The 19,147-nt window shown below is 42.8% G+C and overlaps 1 protein-coding gene across 5 annotated transcripts in view; it reads right to left on the bottom strand.

The window, feature by feature from the left end:
- Positions 1–19,147, bottom strand: part of LOC139214224 (receptor-type tyrosine-protein phosphatase F) — a 156,840-nt gene that overhangs the window by 8,991 nt on the left and 128,702 nt on the right. For 3 of the 5 annotated variants that reach the window (XM_070845017.1, XM_070845016.1, XM_070845019.1), the window contains 9 exons: positions 16,642–16,754; positions 13,819–13,851; positions 12,352–12,449; positions 8,883–9,006; positions 8,303–8,478; positions 3,667–3,786; positions 2,759–2,913; positions 1,708–1,993; positions 370–548 (listed from right to left, as the gene is read on the bottom strand). In XM_070845017.1, the coding sequence (XP_070701118.1) occupies positions 370–548; positions 1,708–1,993; positions 2,759–2,913; positions 3,667–3,786; positions 8,303–8,478; positions 8,883–9,006; positions 12,352–12,449; positions 13,819–13,851; positions 16,642–16,754 (1,284 nt within the window). The remainder of the gene's footprint in view (positions 1–369; positions 549–1,707; positions 1,994–2,758; positions 2,914–3,666; positions 3,787–8,302; positions 8,479–8,882; positions 9,007–12,351; positions 12,450–13,818; positions 13,852–16,641; positions 16,755–19,147) is intronic. The other 2 variants (XM_070845020.1, XM_070845021.1) reach the window with 1 other exon arrangement.

Raw genomic sequence — 19,147 nt, 5'->3', positions numbered from 1 at the left:
GTATGTTTAGGATAACTGTCCTGCTGCCTCTTGCTGCGTCTTAAAATTGGCCTCTTTGTTCCTTCACTACCATGAAAGCTGTAGTGAATTTTGAGTCAATGCCACCCTTGTCATGCTGTCCTGTCGTCCTGCTGTATTTAATATTCACTAGAGGACCTCGGGATGGGAACCAAAGGTAGTGTGGTGTGGGTGGTAAAGTAGACTAGTAGTAGACTAATGCGTTATTGGTTTTGGTGTTTTGATGGGATTTGTTGACAGTGAGATAAATATAGAACAATGCAGCTCCGTCCTTTAAAGCTAAAGCTAAAGCTAACGCTAAAACAGTCATTGTATTCAGCTCACATCCTGAAGTTAAAGTCCTTTACAGACCTGTAGCCGTCAATGCAGCTGGCATTGATGTAGTCAGAGCCTTCGACGCCACGGATGGGCTGCAGGCAGACACGGGTGGACTCAAAAGGCATGATGTTGACCAGGCGGTTCTTGAACTTGTTGCAGGGCAAGTTGGCGCTGATGAAGCGTGACGTGTGGGCTTTGGAGTTGGCCAGTCTCTGTTTAATCAAAGTTGGGAAGACACCAGACAGGGAGAGTGATGGAGAAAATGAGTGACCTGTGACCTGGAGTAAACAAACAAAGAAGTCTGAAATGCTTCCTTGTCAAGTCTCTATCTAGATTTAAAGTTTCCTGTCAAGATAAATCAGAAATTCTGCTGGTAGGTATAATTAAGTGCAGTGGACTTGTCTCCCATAGAATCCCAGAGCTTGGAGGATTGTAGGCGTGACAAGCTCAGTGCTGGCAGTGGACACAGCACAGATGGACAGCACAGGAGTGTGTATGGACAGTCATAGTACTCCGGGATCATTTGTGTGTGCGTGTGTTGTGGCCAGACTGTGTGGGCACGGAGGCTGCGGCCCCCACATACGCCGCAATCATTCTCTCACTCTTTCATTCTCCATCGTTGGCAGGAGTGTAGATGCTATTATCACTTCAAACAGAATGGATCATGGTCATAAGAGGGCTAATGGCAGAGCCGCGCTGGGAGGAAAGTGTGTAATAACATCACAGTCGATGGCTATTGACAGAAGGTGTGCGTGTGACTGCGAGTCACCTTGAACACCAGCTGTGTGTATGTGCAAGTGTCAGTCATCTTGTAATTCTCCACATATAGGTGTGTTGGCGTGTTTGTGTTTCTGTTGTGTTTGTTCTGGTCCATTTAGCCCTGAAACATGTGATGCTGCTGTGTCTCCAGGGACGTCTCAGCAGCAATGTCCCTGAGACAAATTCCTGTGCATTGGCTTATTTGGTGAATTAATTATTTCAAATATGCTTAAGCCTTTATGTGATCACATGGCACGATAGGGACACTGGGTTGAAAGTCAGACGGATGCCCTTTTGATGACCTGGAGCTTGCGGATCAAATTGAGCTGAGAAACACGCACACACTAGTGACATTATTTTCTGTTAATCATCAACATAAACTCAAAGAAATTCCTGTAGAGTGTTACAATGTCACCTCTGTCAACAATCTAGTGCACTATAAATAAGAGCAAGCTGCTCTGAAAGGTCTTTTGTTAAGTTAAACGCTTCATTACATCCTGCAGGAGTCAACAACACCACTGGTAAAAATTAAAAGTTAATTTATTTCCCTGAAAATGTCATCAAATACAGCCTTAAGTAATACTTGTCAGAGGTGTGTACTTGATCAGTCACCTTGAACTCCAACTCCATGGCAGTAACCGTCTCGCCGGGTGGGGGCTGGGTGAGTTTCTGGATGTGGGCGTAAAGGTTGCGTGCCGGCACCTCAGTGTTGCCGCAGGTGGCGGCCTCCAGCAGGGCTTCGTGGATGAAGATGTACTGGTCCTCGGTCTGGACCATGTAGTTCCTCTGGGCACGCATGCACGTCACATGGCCGTAGATGTCTACAGTCTTTTCATGCTTCATGCGCTCCAGCATGGCATCAATCACGATGAAGCAGCCGGTCCTGCCCACGCCCGCACTGAAAAACAGAGTCAGAGTATAAGTTTGCACTGAATAAGAAGATCCAGTGATAGTACAAACACATTGGTAGACACCTATAGAGATAAAACTAGCACTTTCAGTGTTGAACAGGAAACCAAAGCCCTTATAAAGAACTTAATAACATCAGTTCTGATTTAGTATATATAAAGTATTTATCATACAAATTACAAAATCGGTTCTGTGCTATCAGACATCTGTTTCTACATGAGAATGTGAATTCAATTCATCTAATCTTCTGTCTTTTTTGCTGGGTATACACTTATCAAATTGTACCTTATGAAGTTATACGACAGCATGAATGTGGTCAAAAAAGGTATGGAAATTAAAAATTGAGATGTGTCAGGGTGCATTGAGAACAGTATTGTAAGCTAAGGCACATTTTCCAGTCCTATTGTGTTCTTTCTTCATGCTTGACAGCTAATAACTGGACATCATTCTTTCCAGGTTTTACAGGATTTACTCTCTGTACCACAAGAGCTGGACCGTAATGAAATTCTTACAGCAGATTGTGCACAAAGTTTGTGGCAGTAGGAGTGTACTGAGAGGCTTTCTGACCGGCTTAAAAATACACCGCACAGAAGTATTGAGCCAGATTCATGAAAGGAAAAAAAATTACTGGCATACAACAGCTCAGTTGCATGTTGTGCCCTGTATGGTGTAATGGAAAATATTCAAAGATGCAGTTCATTTACTATATACACACATATTTACACATACAGAGCTTGTTCCTGTCCACACTCACCTGCAGTGGACCACCATGGGCCCTGCATCTGGAGGATTGCAGGCCTTTACCCGCCGTAAGAAGGCCAGGATGGGGGTGGGGTACTCTGGCACCCCGTGGTCTGGCCAGGCCATGAACTGGAACTGTCTCACCTCTCTCTTCTCACTGGAGCCATTCTGCAGGAGAGTCGGTAAAGCAGAAAGGTTTAAGTTTGAGCTTAGTGTGATACGGTGAAATAGTAAAGTGCCACTGGATGCTTTTAGAAGAAAAACTTGGGAGCACACAGCATGCTGTTTTTGATTAAACAGACTTAAAACTTTACAGTTAAAATTGGAAATGTACATGTCATTTAATTGCCAAAAATGTCACTACTTTAAGCAGCACGCACTGATAACAGCATACATAATATGCTCTACTTCATGGCTGGGACCACTCTAAGTGTAGGTGTAGATAATGTGCATAATTTTGGAAGTGAACTGAAAAACTCTCAGAAATGGTTTCTTGGCATTGTCATCATTCCTGATTGAAACCAAGTAACTGCTCCAACTGGAGACTTGCATTTAATTAGGAATTATAATAATGTTAGAAATTATAAGTAAGTAATGGAAAAAGGCCGGGTAGAGGAGAAATAAAGGACGAAACATCAGTCACATCATCATGGCACTTCAGTGTATGAATCAAAGTGAAAAACTGAAATCTTCTATTGGCTTCTAGAGAACAAGAGACAAATCTTGGATGTTAAAAACCAATTACAGCAGTGAAAAAAAATTCCAGTGGTAATAGCCTTTATCTGTCTTCAGAAAAATAGGAAATTACATTTTAAAATGTGACCCCAGGAATAATGAACCACAATTACCTGCTGGGAACATGTCCTTCATGAGCATGTCTCGATATATGGTTAACTGCAAATGAAAAAGGCAGCACTGTACCTTGTAGAGGGCGAATGTACGGACGCTGTAAGTGGCCAACTCCACAGTGTCCAGCATGGTGACCTGGATCATCCCATAGGTCTCTGTTCCACGTGACGGCCAGTACTGGTCACACTTCACCTGGCAGAGCAAGAGAGAGGACTCACACTGTCAGGAGTGAACTGCTGCTAACATCCACCACAAGGCTAGTGAGAGGGCTTGTAGGATCACACTGATTAACAAGGAGAGGAACATTAGAGAGGTCAGATCAAAGGCTTTGCTCGCTGTCTAATTAAAAACTGAAGCCTCAGAGTCAGCTCCTGTTTCTCCCCAAAAATGAACTCAAGTGATCTGAGCATGTGCGTGTGCATCCATGCATGTCTGAATCTGAAGCGGGCTTCAAAAGGGCATTAAAAAGCCCACTTTGTCTTTTACCAGCCTGTGATCATTTTCAATTAGCTAATTGTCAGGTGGTTCGCAACGCTTTGTAATGTATGCTTTTGGCACATTCGTAATGATTGGGTGCTGCATTGTGGAGGGAGATATGTCTAAAAGCCTGTTCTCGCTTGGCGTGAAGGAACAGCAGGTTGGGCCACCTGGCTCCATATGTGCACAGAACAAACTTGACTGTGGATGAGACTAAAGACCCTCCAAACACTGGCACTGGGTGGCTTTGCTTCACTCGATCACTCATCAATGAAAATGATGGACTGGCCTTTGCCACAGTTTTCACTTAACTCCCTCTCTTTGGCAGGGCTCAAGTGGGATTAGATTTTAAATGACTTTAAACACTTGTTTGCAATCCACTTCTTCACAATATTTACAAGAACCCATCCTTGTCAGACTGTAATCAGACATCAGAATCACAAAGTCGCTGGACGTTGCGCCTTGTTTTCAAAAGGCAATAAAATATTTAATAGTAATTTGGAGTCAAAAATAGGCCATGCAGTTGTATAATTATGCTTGGTTTGATTTGGTTTGAACACCTAATTTAAAAGCTGCTCATAAGGTCTGCGAGTTTCCAGAAGTGATGGGTCACATCATTATCTACGCACTCAGCTTAGCCTGCTGATTCGTCGTGCTTCTGGCCGCTGTGCTCAGTGGATTCTCAGTGTATATTTCAAAGAATAAAATCTTGTTTAGAAAAGCTGGTGACACGTAGTCTGGATTTGTGGAGCAGGTTGAATCCCTAACATCTCCACCTACCACGAGTCTGTAATGAAAAGCTGAACCCATTTTCAATCAGTCAAAGGCACTCTGAATAATAGTATTGGCTAAAAAAAAAAAAAAGTACTGCTGGTCATTGCACAGAAACAGAGCAAATGCAAACTCTGTTTTAATGTCAGAATTGCTGGGACTAGGACTTGCTGTTATTGATTTGGATAACATGAGAGGAAGAGATGTGGCGCGGGTAAGCTAATCATATTGATACTGCAGCACTGAGCTGACATTTTCGAAGCACCTTGGCTGTCTCAGCAAGCTGGTACAAATCGACAAACAAAATGCGCTAAAATTCACCCCCTCACATTTCACCTCCCTTGGTGACAGCTCCCATTCAGAGGCAGAGGTAGACCTTGCAGGAGAAACTCAAATGAGTGATTGGGAATCACTTGCAGTACAAACTTATAGATTAGCAGTCACCACTGTAATGAATATCTCTGTGCTGTCTGAGGTTGGGTGGCATATTCTTTCTCGCAAACACACACACACACACACATAAAAAGACAGACAGACACAGACACACACACACCGCAGGTTTCACTATCATGCTGCTTTGAACCTTGTTCTCACATGTCGTCACCTGGCCTTTTGCAGAGGACATAGACCTCTTATCTAGACTCACACACACACACAGACACACAGACAAAGACACAGACACAGACACACACAGACACAAATGAGTATTACCAGTCTCATATCAAGTTTTGACCTTTTAGGGTTTTACTAACCGGTAATCATAGAGTTAGAGGACGCTGAAATTTGCCTGCTGCTGGATCTCATCATATTTGTCAAACTCCTGCTCTGTTTGGCATAAGGCATCAGTCTGGCTGGGTGGTGGGAGGTTGACTCATGCACCATATGTGTATGTCTGCGCGTGTATGCGAGTGAGAAAAACACAAAAAAAGACGTGTGTATTTATGAATTTATGGACAAAATAACAGAAACCCCTGAAAACGTAGTGATGATTAGGAGTACAGCGAGCCGTTAGTGATGTTGTGATGTCTCATTAGATGTCTGTTCATTATAAACTTGCAAATAGTTTAGATAATGCTCTCTGACAGTTCCACATATTAAATCATGTTGTTTTCAGGAGTGACGCAGAAGCAATTTAATCAATTCAATTCACTGTTAGCGGTCTCATATGGAATTGGAAAAAGCCATTTAAAAACTGTGACAGACATTTATATCACATTCTTTCAGCAAATTGTCATTTAACTAACATTTACTAGTCTGTAGAGCGGAGGCTGTAATTGTGATTTATATATAACAGTGTTTAAAGAGAAATGAGCTGTTAACACATTAATGTACTGTGTGCAGACAGTTTTTCCATAGTATAAATGCCAGTTATGCAGATAAAAACATGCCCTTTTTGGCACTTAAAGGGAAAGCTAAACATCCTCTGGTGGTTAGGAAATACACAAAGCGCCACCCCTTTTAATGATGTTATAATAAAGATTTCAAGGGACCCTGACAAAATACGGCAAAAAAAAAAGTTTCCACCCCAAATTGTGAAAGGTGGTTCTGGTTCTCTCTGTCTCTCTCAATAGCACTTCCAAGCCAACTGATTCTCAGATGTGTGCAGGAGGTAGGGACGGGCTGAGAGGCTGTTTCATTACTCTAGAAGTTCCTTGTGTTATGGTGTTTCCATTATTTTGTCCCTGTGAATGTACACGCGGCTGTGACTCTTGAGATCGAAGCAGGGTTGCCAGGTCTTCTGTCACAGGGATCTGAAATTACCACTAAATGCATAGAAAGGTATTTTTTGAGGATGGGTATAGCCTGTGTAATAAAAATCATCTTCTCAAACACAACCCTGCGGCAGATATTCTCCAAGGTACAAATAAATGAGCTCTGTTCCAAACAGACATAGTGGGCCCACAATTTGCCTGGATGATTTATTGTAGTGATAGCTCAAAATTAAAACAGATGATGGTGCGTTTTGAAGGCTAGTTAGTAATTTAAGTCTTTACTTGACAAAACGATTGCTTTTTTACAGACTGACTATAGATATGAATGATGATCTGAGCTTCAAGTAATGATCCTCCCACCTTCCCTTAAAACAAAATCAATGTCTAGGATTTTGGAAATGAACTCTTTCATTTACAACCCCTGTTACCTCCTGTACATAGTCTGGGGACTCTCTTTCATTAGGGCACCATATGCTCAAACTTATAAAGCACCACATAGTGGCTGGGCTCCACGCTGATTTATTTCCTCCAAGGAATTCATCAGCATGATTTTGTGGTGGTAATTAAATAAACCCATCCCAATTTTGAATCCCAAGTTGGCCATGTGCGCCTTTTTAGCTTTCATTAGCTTGGATGTATTTTTAGGAGCACACAAGTGTTGTTTGGTGACAATCCTCTTAACTTCAGAGTTTTCATTATAGTACCGTGGTTTTCGAGAGCCAAATTCAGAGAGTGCAAACACAAATGAGAGTCAATGAAACCACGGCATGGTGTTACAAAAATAAATATGTGGCAATCAAGTATGATTTCTCTGAGCACTTCTTCAATAATGAATGAAATAGAATTTGCATTACTATGAAAATCTAAATGTAACTGCACAGTACATGTTCATAATTTAGCTGAAACTTTTTGTTATTTTTAGTAGAAGGTATGCATGTGTTGTCATCATATGCAAAGTTGCCACCCTAACTCCACCATAACTAGCAAAGAAAAAAGGGAAAAAATGGGAAACGGTGAAAAGCTGTTGTGCAATATTGCTTCACAAACTTTAGAAGGAATCCATGCAGAAGTTTTTACAGATTGCTCAGAAGACTCAGGAGAAGAGAAGCAACATGTAGCGATACTGTCCGCAAACAACCAAAATACCCTTTGAAGTCCTTGTGACTTTGATCAGGCTGACAAATCCTGCTTTAAAGTAGGACCGAGTGTCTATACGCCTTCAGGCTTTGTTTGGTGTAATGTTACTTCCCCAGTGTCGAGCTAATAAATATATGTACATATATATATATGTATGTCCGGAAACTCAATTTCTGTCTGTCAACACTCTGTGTCTAGTATATCATAGTACTATCTACTTCAATGGCCTTCAGTTTTACAAGAATGTCATTAGTTTCCCCCAAAAGTATTGCCACTCTCACCACTCACAGCAGTCACCTGTCGGTTAGTTTGGTAACTAGGTAGTCACACAAAAATTAGACATTAATTGATGCCTTTTATTCTTCCATAATAATTCACGATAACTAGTTTATTGCTAATATAGTATTCACTGTTTACTATTTATGACTTATTAACAGTTAAATAATTGATGGTAATCGAGTTCATACGTTGGTTATTATTAATAAGTCATATGTAATTAGATCTTTGAGTATGCTAACAAATCAATACATCAGAAAGAACGACACTGAACCAGTGATTAATTGCCTTATTCGTTAGTGTTTTACAGTAGATGACACCGTGTCTCTCCTTACCCGTGACTTCTCCTCCAGTCTCGTCATCATGACGATGGTGTTGGACCTTTGCTCCCACACCATCCTCCAGAAGTCACTCAGTGTTTCTGGCAGTGGCCCCTGTGTGGCGATGTAGGCATTTTGCTTCCTGTAGCCATCAATGTAGTTGGCATTGATGTAGTCACTGCCAGGAACGGCTGTAACAAAGACAAGAAGGAAGGATGTGACCCATATGTTCCACAGTATGGTTTAGTTGATCTAATAAGGTGCTCAGGAACATAGATCATTTCGATCAAAACGCAGGATGCATTTACTGATTTACTTTTCTCGCCAATATGGAGCACGCTGACACACATGATACGAAGACAATCTGCCACTGTCAATCACCTATGATGCATGGTACTTACCAATATATAAATTATATATCTGTGATTAACACTCGATATTGATCAAAAAGGTTACATGCGGACACAACTGGAGATTTGTAAAGCAGCAGCTGCAGGCATACAAAATCTTCTTGGTACTTGTTAAGGAGGTCTCAATCGATGGCAACCCCAGTCAGCAGCCATCTGAGGGGTTAAAAGGTTGCATTAGCTCTTACCATCGACAGACGTGAGCACAACTCTGGAGTGGTCATAGGCAATGACGTTTGCATAGCGATTCTTTGGCTTGTTGACTTCCATGTTAGAGTTCTCCCAGGTAAACTGCTGGCCTGGATCAATGGACTGTGAGAGAGAGCAGTAAAGAAAAAAGACAGGAAGATGGAGATAGCGATTGTGAGAGAGTGGACAGAGAGACGCAGGCAGAAGGAAAGGAAAGAAAATGGAAGCACAAAAGGAGGCTGTTGAGTGTTACATGAATAACATGGAGCAAGACAGGAGGTTAAAGGAATAAGGGAAAAGTACGTCTCAGTCTGCTGTCACCCAGTCAATCCGGTTGATTTGGTGATTTACATCAACCAAAACAAGAGTAAACATATTCCTCCCAATGATGGCGATGTTTGTTTTAGCTGGGTAATGAGTTAAGGTTTTGCTGAGGCTTGCAGGCAGCCACAAACACTCCCTTTAGGACGGTCCTATTGGATTACCTTATTCTGGGAAGCTACATGCATGACTTCCTGCGGTAACCATGATTCCTCTCATCCTCTGTCTTTGTTTCTTTTCCCGTGTTTTATTTCTGTTGCCTTTTCCTATCTTGTATTTTTGTTTCCTTCTTACGTCATTTGTCTCTCAGACTAAGACGACAGTAGACTGCATACATATTGATCTAGAGAAATATGTGACGGCCTCCCATCCCTCGGCTCGATAATGTCACCGAGGCTCTTGTTATTCCGTATTGATCCCCCTCAGCTCACACCGGAACCATGTCCACTAATTCCCCAGACCTTTTGCCTCACAAATCCACCCAGAGTCATAATGACACCTTCGAAATTTCTTAACTTACTTAATGTGGCTGTATCACTAATTTAATTACTAGAGGTTATCTTATTTCAGAACCTGACATCTCAAACATTATAATAGTTATCGAATAATGGATAAAATAAAGGGTGCATAGTGAGGCATGGAGATTAGGGTCCTGCGCTGAGAAGTGAAGCCAAAATAGCATTTTGTCAAAGTGTTGCACAGGTGTTGTGCTAAGCTACACGTAAGGCAGCTGAGGTTTGCCTTAATATAACAACCAAGATAAATGTTAGTTAATTTGGAAACCACAACTACAGCAAATTTCTGCTGGCTTTCAATTGCTTTCTCAAGACAACAAAAGTTACTGTTGTCCAGCTCTCACTATGTTATATGTTATTCTATAGGGCAAAGTGGCACCTACGTAGATGAAAACATAGCATAAAGGTTATATACCAGCTATTTCAGACTCCAAGTTCATTTACAGAAAAAGCAATGTACATGCTATTTGCATTACTCTATTATTGACTATTGCTGCTGTGAGCTCAGCACTGCCAATTTATCTGCCCTTGCCCACAAGTACGAAGAGAAAGATTTCATTTGCAGTCAAAACATGTCATATCCATTTGAGAGCTCAGTGAGCACAGCAGGCACACTAGACTGATGACAACTAGCAAACAAGTTAGGTAGAGATGGTAGGAATAGGTGAGAAACAAATGCCCAAGGTATTCTTGCTGACACACTGGAAATGCTTTCAAATAAACATAATGATGCTATGACGACTGCAGTGTAATATTGCTTCCTGCGATAAAACAGCCTGTCAGGGGGAGCTGGAGCATGTCTGATTGACAAATTCTGCTCATTACCCAGAGTGCTCATTGCTCAGTGTGATGCGGACTGGCGTTGGTGGTAAAGGAAGTGTCAGTCCGCCAAAAACATCAGGGAGACGAAGTGGTGAAGCCTCTACAAATTCCATGCCTTGGGGTAAGGCGCGACGGGAGCAGCCGGCGAACGTGACTGTGACAAAGCGCCATGAGCTCTGCCACAGCGCCTTGGCTGGCAAAGAGACGGGCGGCCATCTGCCTGGCCACGAAGGGGGTCTTCCCTGGCTTGGAATGGTGCAGGGGAGGAATGTGACTGGGCTGGTTGCCTGCAGTCATACAAGCCACTTCTCTGGCTTGATTCTTTTACATTAACTCAACAGGCCGGGAGGGCGATGTGCTAGAGAGGCACTGAGCAACACAAGAAAGCACTTAATTGAGTGCAGATTTTTACCAAGGCCTAATTATCTCCCCAGTTAGCTGTTAATTTCACAGTGAACCAGATAGCCAATCCATTAGAATTACATACTATGAGCAACTTTGCATCCAAACATATAACTCCCCATGTACCGTCATGGACCCTCAAATACTGTTCTCCTGGTGGCCCAAAATTCTTAAAACACTCTTATAGTTTAGCCTTCCTCTCATCCTTTATCTTACCTTTCCATACCATTTGTTTTATTTTTTTTATTCTTTATTAATGTATTTTGTTTTATTGCTTATCATGTGTATTGTTTCATTGATGGCACTATTGTCCTTATGATTTTTACGATACACTTTCATGATTTCTGTTTGTTGTTTCTACCCTGTAAAGCAGTTTCTAAACCCTGTTTTGTACAAGTGTCAACAGTAAAGTAACTTCTGCTTCTTCTTCTGAATGTATATGATCGCACATTATAATGGCTCCTTCTTACAGATTTCATAAAAGACCATACTTTCATTGATATATGGTTCTAATCTATTGTTTCATGTGGGCAAAGCCACTGGGTACATGATAGAATGGTTATATAAGGCTATCAAGTGCGATGTTATTTCACAGCAAACAGTGGACAGGGCACAAAACAGAACAGTTATAAAACGCTAGCCAAAGTTTGGGCCTGTGGTGATGCTCAGAGAAAGGTCACGAGGTCACCAAAATAAATCGGTTATTTCTCTTGGGAGTGTGAAATTGCAGCACAAATTTCATGCTGTAGCAACATATGCTGGTCGGAGACAAACAGATGAAAGCAATCACATAACCTTTTGGGTGAAGGTAAAAAAAAAAAAAGATAAAACCAATCAATCCAACAGCCTTGTTGATTCCATCAATGCGAGGAATGGAGCTGATTAGACAAATCAGATCAAACAATCAGAACAAATAAATACAACACAGCTCTTGTTTTTCAGTATTCAAGGATGCCTCTCCTTTTCATCTGGCCTTGCTTTGTCCCCAACCCAACTATATGCCACTTTAAATGCAAATTTGCACCCTCTTTTTGTGAGGAAGAACACTGACAAGAGATAATCCCTCACTGAGTTGCATCGGAGAGACTGCCTGCAAAATAACATTCTTAGGAGAAACATCAAGACACACACAGATTGCTTAAGCAACTCGCCACCTGCTAGTTTTGTGAAAAAGCATCTCGCAGCATTTAATGTAAGTGTTGGTTTCCTAGTGGGATTGGTAATAGAGTTGTAAAAATGACTGAAGAATGTCTGTGACAGAAGTCTTCTATAATCCATTAGAATACATGCATATGGTATCAAAGAGGCATAAACACAAAACTTCCTCCCAGACACGATAAGAAAGAAACACATTTATATGCATAAAAGAGAGGGACACACTGATACAGCATTAGTGCTTGGCTCTTACCTCATACTCTTGGGAAAAGCGGAGGCCGTCGTTGGCCTTCAGCCGCTCTATGTGGTCTGCCAGGTCAATGACAGGAATGGGCGGGTGCTCCCTCATTCCTGGGAGAGGAAGAGGAAGAAGAGAAAGAGGGGAGAAGACAAAGAAAATAGTGAGATCTGGCTGTTCCTTTATCGGACATGCACATCGACTTACACAAACACTGGTTGGACCACAGGGTGAGTGAAGCTGCCAGTGGGACCATGAGGTGGCTGTGTAACGGTGGGGAGAGTGCACTTTGTTCAACAATGCATGAAGAGTAGGACAGAAGAGAGAAGAGAGAGAGAGAGAGAGCGCGCACAAGTTGAAACAGACTGGTGACATTTGGTGACATTTGGTGATATCATCATGCTAAGTGAGGAGGACAGGGCAATGCATATGAGTGACTGGGTGAGCATGCTCCTGGAAGGAAGCAGGAGGCAGACATCTCTCTGACTTCACAACGCTCAATTGGTGGCAGAGGTGGGATCAGAGCAAGAACCCACAAGTCTCTACAAATCAGTCACACTGTCACTTCCCAGAGAGGAAAAAAACTGACTGGTCACCAGCCAAAACTCATTTCTTTGAAAATCTCTTTCCCAACAATAGACTATCTTTCGGCCCAGCCTGGAGCGCTTGGGCTGGATTAATTTCAAACAACCCCCCTGCCCTCCCTAGATTTCTCGTCGTCGAGTTATTGGATGATTTATTGCTAATCTACCGACACAAATTCCCCCTGTGCCTCTGAACTTGGCAAGGCTCTGCGCTTAAACGGATTGCTGGGAACTTGCCTTATGTGTTAAAAGTTAACTGTATGAGACGCATGAAGAAGCTCTAAAGTTACACGCAGCATCATTAACCTTACATATAGCCTTAAAGTCCTAAAGAGATCAGAAAGACACTTCAAAAAAAACATATACATATTAACATTAGTACCTTTGGCTGAGTGCGTTTATAAGGTCATGGGTCATGCTTTCACATGACTGACTGCTACAAGCTCATTATTGGTGTAATGTTAATGGCCAATGGTTGATAACTATGGCCACTGCACAAGATAAGACCTGACCAATTACACTAATTTAATACCAACACACAGAGGGACCTTTGAGCGTGTTTGTGCGTGTTTAGCCAGGTATTTTACAACCATGTTGTTAGGTAAATGGAGAGTGAAGCCATAGATAACAAGGCTAATGTACAGCAAGTGTAACTGTCGGCACTGCTCAACTATCCATGAAACCATCTCGTCCCCTGCTTCCGCACCAAAAAGGTGTTGTGGGAAGTTCACAGCCATGAGGGGACATTGATGCATCCTTGGAGCAGCAGAGGCTACAAGCTTGTGGGCTTGTGATGTCTGTCAGGATTGCGACGGGGGAATGGGATCAGCAGTGAGTGAGAAAAAAAGAGAGGACTGCATGTGTGGGAAATACACAGTAGGTGAGAGAGCAGACTAACTTGGAGTGTTGGGGCAGCGATGAGAGCTGGGACCTGTGGAGAGAGGAGAGTGAAGGAGGGAGGAAGAAGAACACTCAATCAATGGAGATGGTTAAGGATCAGACCAGGGCCAAACAGTATCTGCAAATAACCTTTCAAGCTAAGAGTGTGCAGCGGGTGGTGTTTGCCCTCTAAGGACAATTCAAGTAGTGTAGTTTAGGCTGTTAAACACAAAGCTTGACTTTAAAATTCTCCCCTATGACTGCTCAGTGTACACTGCACAGCTGAGTAAAGGGCACTACATGTTATACCTGAAGTGTTAAAAGGAACTTTGATTGTATTACAGCTCGGGTGTTACTGTCAGGTGTAGCCATCATTTAGGTTGTCGGTCATAATAACATTATCACCAAAGTAATTACTGAGATCTGGGACATGAAAAGCATGTGCTCAGACAATCAGAAAGGTTGTAAACAAGTCAGATGATATAAACCACTTATTGTACATGCCTAACTACACTAACAATAAGTACAGTTGGTCAAGCTGAAAGTCAGTCTGCAAACTTGGATGGATGTCAATAAAAAAGGGTAAAGATTTTAAAATCTTGCTTGTTTTCTCTTTCAAATACGTCTGGCTAACCTGGGGGGTTTATTTAAAACATTTTAACTGTCCGACTGCTTGTATTCTTTGCTCCACTGGACTTACTTACTGTGTTCCCAGATGTCAGCAATTACCTTTGTGAGTACAATCTTACTATCGCAGACAGAAATAATGCCCCAAACTACAACCTTGGTTATACGAAACCAGATTTTAATATACTCCTCTGTGACTACCTAATGCAAACTGCACTGCCTGCTTTATCTGAAGTGTCAAACACAAGTGATCTCAGTTAAATATTTGCAAATACTATTTGAACCAGGTCTGCCAAGGATAAACCAGGTCAGTTACTCATAAAACCACACGCCTGCTGCTGGAGTGCCAAAAGGTACAGTGGAGGTCTGTTTAACAAACCAACATGCTGGAGACATGAGCTGCAATCGGCTGGACCACTTAACAACAATCAGTATCAGAGCAGGAATGTTCACCTGCTGTGGGCGAATCAAAGACGGAGAGAACGAGGGGACAGAGAAACGGGCCGTTCAATATTCACTCAGCCTTGGAATCACATACGTTTTCACAAGCTAGACACAGCCTTGGTGATTTTTGATAATCACCACTCTTGAAACAAAACAGTCAGGTGGAAAAGGAGACAAAGAAGGAGACAAATGTTGATGTACAGAGAGAGAGAGAGAGAGAGAGGAGAACAGAGAGTGAGGGAAAGAGAGATTACCCTACAGGGGGAAATGGAAGACAAAAGAGGAAAGAGGTGGAGTGGGAGGATGGGAGAACAGGGCTCTTTTAGAGCGGCGGCACTGCTTAATTCCTCTGCAGGGGTTCAAAGGGGCTGTGTGTGTGTGTGTGTACGGCAAATGGGATCTTTAATAACCCGTGAGAAGGGATACACACACACACACACACACACTCATGCACACACAGACACTCACACACAGTCACTCACTCACTCACACACACACACACAAAAATGCGCATGCACAAGGGTTGACATTTTCTCTCAGCTCCATTGTTCCCTCCGCCTGGCTCACCTTGACATCAGAGGCAGCAGGACTCATTACCAGCTAGGGGGAATGAAAGGAGCTCATGGAGGGAGGAGTAGTGAGGACTGGGGGAGGAGGGAGGAGATCAGGAGGAAAAGGAAGAAGGCTGATGCAGAGGCGGGCACCCTGACACAACGCTCCCCCCCAACCCTCCCACCCACCCCACTTCACTCCTGCACGTGGATGGAATCTGAATTCACTCGGCCTGACACCACTGATGCTGCCCAGTGCTGGGCACGATGGTGAACATGATTTGTATACTGACCAATTTTTCATTTTTTGAGAGCTGGTCAGACTTTCGGCCTGATGATAAATAACACAATAAGCAGAGGAAACACACATTTCATACAGACACACCAGCTACAAAGCACTAATAAACAAGAGATCCATCAAAAGAACACGAAGGCAGGCGTTCATTGCAGTAGCAGATTGCTTATGGAAATGGTGTTTGGAGTTTAGTTGGAGAAAAGAAATAATTTCAAAATGCAATATCCACCATATGAGGAAAAAAGCTTGAAAAATACAAGATATGAAAGAACAGTTTTAAAGGTATGAGTCACCTTAAGATATTTGCTTTCAGTGTTGAAGATAGGATAGGGAGGATTTTCATTTTGGAATGAAGCCCATTCAAATCCTCAGTCACAAAGGCAGAGTATACATTCTCTTCATTTTTTATCAAAGAGATGTTGACTGAACTTGTGAGTGCACTCTTTTCCCATCCCTACTATAATTCACACACGTAGTTCTGTATAGGCATTAACACAATACAACAAACCCTCATCAGTTTACCACTAAGCAGGTTCATGTCATGTCTGTGTTTATGTTATATTAGAGTTATCATATTTTCATTGTCTGACAAATAAATAGTGTTCAAGTCAACACCTAAATCGTGATTACAACTGGCAAAGAAAGAATATGAATTTCTTACATTATCCAGGCTCTGACAGACTGTTATTAAACCCAAATGTAATGAATATGGTCTTATATTGTCATTGCACAGTAATTTAATCCTCACACGACCAACTCTGTAATCATATAACCACCAAGTCTTCAACATGAGAATCTTTCCCACTTCAACTCCCCTATCCCATTTTACATGAACACAGCAGAAGTTGATTTATCAAAGGCAGCTGCTATGGGAAACTTTACCACATGTAGCTATATGTGTTGCTGTTAGGTCGTGGTTTATTACCTGGAGTCTGGTAATTGAGTCTTCTCATTTCCACAGGGTCGGAGGAATTGGCCAGCAGGGAATCTTTCACCCCACCTGAGTGCTCATCTTTGGGTAAGGGTGATGCCCGCTTCCTGAGGTTGTAGAAATAGACAGTAAGGCATTAACCACATCATGCCAAGACCACCCACATGCTTAATACAAGAGGTCTAATGTAACCATCAATTTCTCAAGTTAACTGCAAGTGGGGATGACAGGATGATTGAGAGCGACATCAATGTTTTCCTGTATAAGGTTAGAAAAAAAGGACTTAAGAAAATGCACACATTTTCACTCTGCACACTTAAGGCTGGGTGTAATGGGATAGTTAATTGTTTTCAAAACTAGTTCTGTGGACCAGCAATTCAAGAGACAGTAGGTACCAGGGCATTACCCCCATTAGTTTGGCGACTGGAGTTTAATGTGTTTGAAGGAACGCCATCATTTTCCTGGAGTGGGCTAGGTTGGGTTTGTTTGCTGCTGGATAGGTGACAGCTGCTGTGTGGGTATGTGTACAGGACTGTGTGTTTGTGTGTAACAAAGATTTAAATGTGGGATTTTTGCTGCTGCTGTGTGTGTGTGCTAACAACACATTGTGTTTACTGGCTTTCCAGATTGAGAGGAAAACAGGCGGATGCTGTAATTAGCTCATCAGCTGGGTGGCACAACACTGGGTAATTAGACCAGTTCTGCAGCACCTGCGCTGCCAGGCCCAGCCTAGCTTAGTCTAGCATAGTACAGAACAGAACAGCACAGCGCAGACTGGCTCAGCTCACTCGACCGTAGCTTTGTCCATCAGGCGCAGAGTGGAATAGAAAATTCAGCCTGCCTGTATTCTAATGTTCAGACAGCCAGCATCTGTTGACATACACACACAAACAGGCACACAGATGTACGCTTTCCTACCCCCTCTCACTTTCACAACTACACACACTCACACAGATACAGCTGCAGACTCACAGGCCTTCTGACTGCAAATGGAAATAGGCGAAAGGAAGCATCAGGGCGCCCTGTGGAAATTTCACATCTCATTGCACTCCATTTGCAAGTGGCGAGCGTGGGTTTTAGGCAGGAGCAGGCCCTTCTGTTGAAGCTCGGCATGGTGAGAATACATAAAGCTGGTGGTGCACACACAGCCTTAACCCTGTCCACCTCAGCCGCCGGGGTTTGGGCCTCACCGCCACCTGTTATCTTATGCTGCAGGGGCTTAAGCTAATGCTAGCAGCGTGACGGCTAATCTGAGACAAGCATCTTTTCCTCTCCAGCTGAGAGCTGAGCCAGACTGTATCCGGTTTTCCCAGAGATCACTGCTGGTGCTGGGATGGGCTAGGGGAGGGGGTGAAAGAGTTGGGCATCTGTGATCTGTTCTCCACAGCCTTCATCTCTCCTTCTGACCCAATCAGATGCCAATCTACATGACACTTTAGTGCTGGGCTAAAGTAAACATGGCAGCAATCTCAAAGGGGTTATTCATCTCAGGCTCAAAGTGAGGGTTAAGATGTGTGAGAATGTAAGCACACACACACACACTGTATGAATGTGTGTGCAGTACAGGGTGTGCTTAATGAGGGGAGAACAGGGCCCTTTGTTGAGACTCCTGCCACGAGGAAGCAGGGAGAGGGGGAAAAAAGGCTAAAAGTGGAGGAATGGGTCTCGGTGGAAAATGTCAGCTTAAAAGATGGGAACATTTCTTTTTCAGCAGTTTTCCTGTCTGGCATTTACTTCACAATGGCCCATTCAGCAGCAGGTGATGCCTTGGCATATTCAGATGGGGCCAATCCTGAAGGGGCGCACTGACACTGGCTGGATAATGAAACAGCACGGAGACAAACCATGGCAGACAGGACGATCTGAGGAGGATCATTGGCACTAGATGTGGGACATGCACTGGTACACTGACGTGACCTGGGGGTTCCTTTGACCCCAGTTATCAAGGGCTGCAGAGTCTGCTGCTTCTCATGTCTTGTAAGTCATGTAAAACTGAACAAATCAGATTAGACACACCACTTTGAAAGGTTTCCTTTTATTTCTATTTGAGTGGGGTTTTTTTGTGTAATGCCATTTGGAGCTGAGAGGAAGCTGACTATGCAACCCTAAAGAGCTGATGAATACCACCAATGTCACAACACAAATGAAAGGGACTTGGGTGGTGGGAGATGAAGTTGTGACTGATGTAACAGTGACAGTACCCACCTTTCCTGTTTGCTGCTTTCACAAAGGGCAAAAAGAAGAAGGGGGAGTGTTAATAGGTAATTGTTTTTCATATGGACCTATAACTTTTTACTCAAACTTTCTTCTAAATCTGCACTGTTTTCAGAGAGCTAAATCCAGTTCTTCCAGATATGTAAACCACACCTTTAATGTACAGCATGATAAGTTATCGTTACAGTCACTCGAGACTGTAACGAGACGGCTGGTGCTGGTTTTGGCGAATATGCAGGTAGCAATAACAACCTGAGCTAGGGTGTGATTATTCCTTATATGCATT

The sequence above is a fragment of the Pempheris klunzingeri genome, chromosome 15, assembly GCF_042242105.1.
Source record: "Pempheris klunzingeri isolate RE-2024b chromosome 15, fPemKlu1.hap1, whole genome shotgun sequence".
NCBI lineage: Eukaryota > Metazoa > Chordata > Actinopteri > Acropomatiformes > Pempheridae > Pempheris > Pempheris klunzingeri.
The sequence above is the reverse complement of the archived record's forward strand: the minus strand, read 5'-3'. Positions and strand labels throughout refer to the sequence as shown.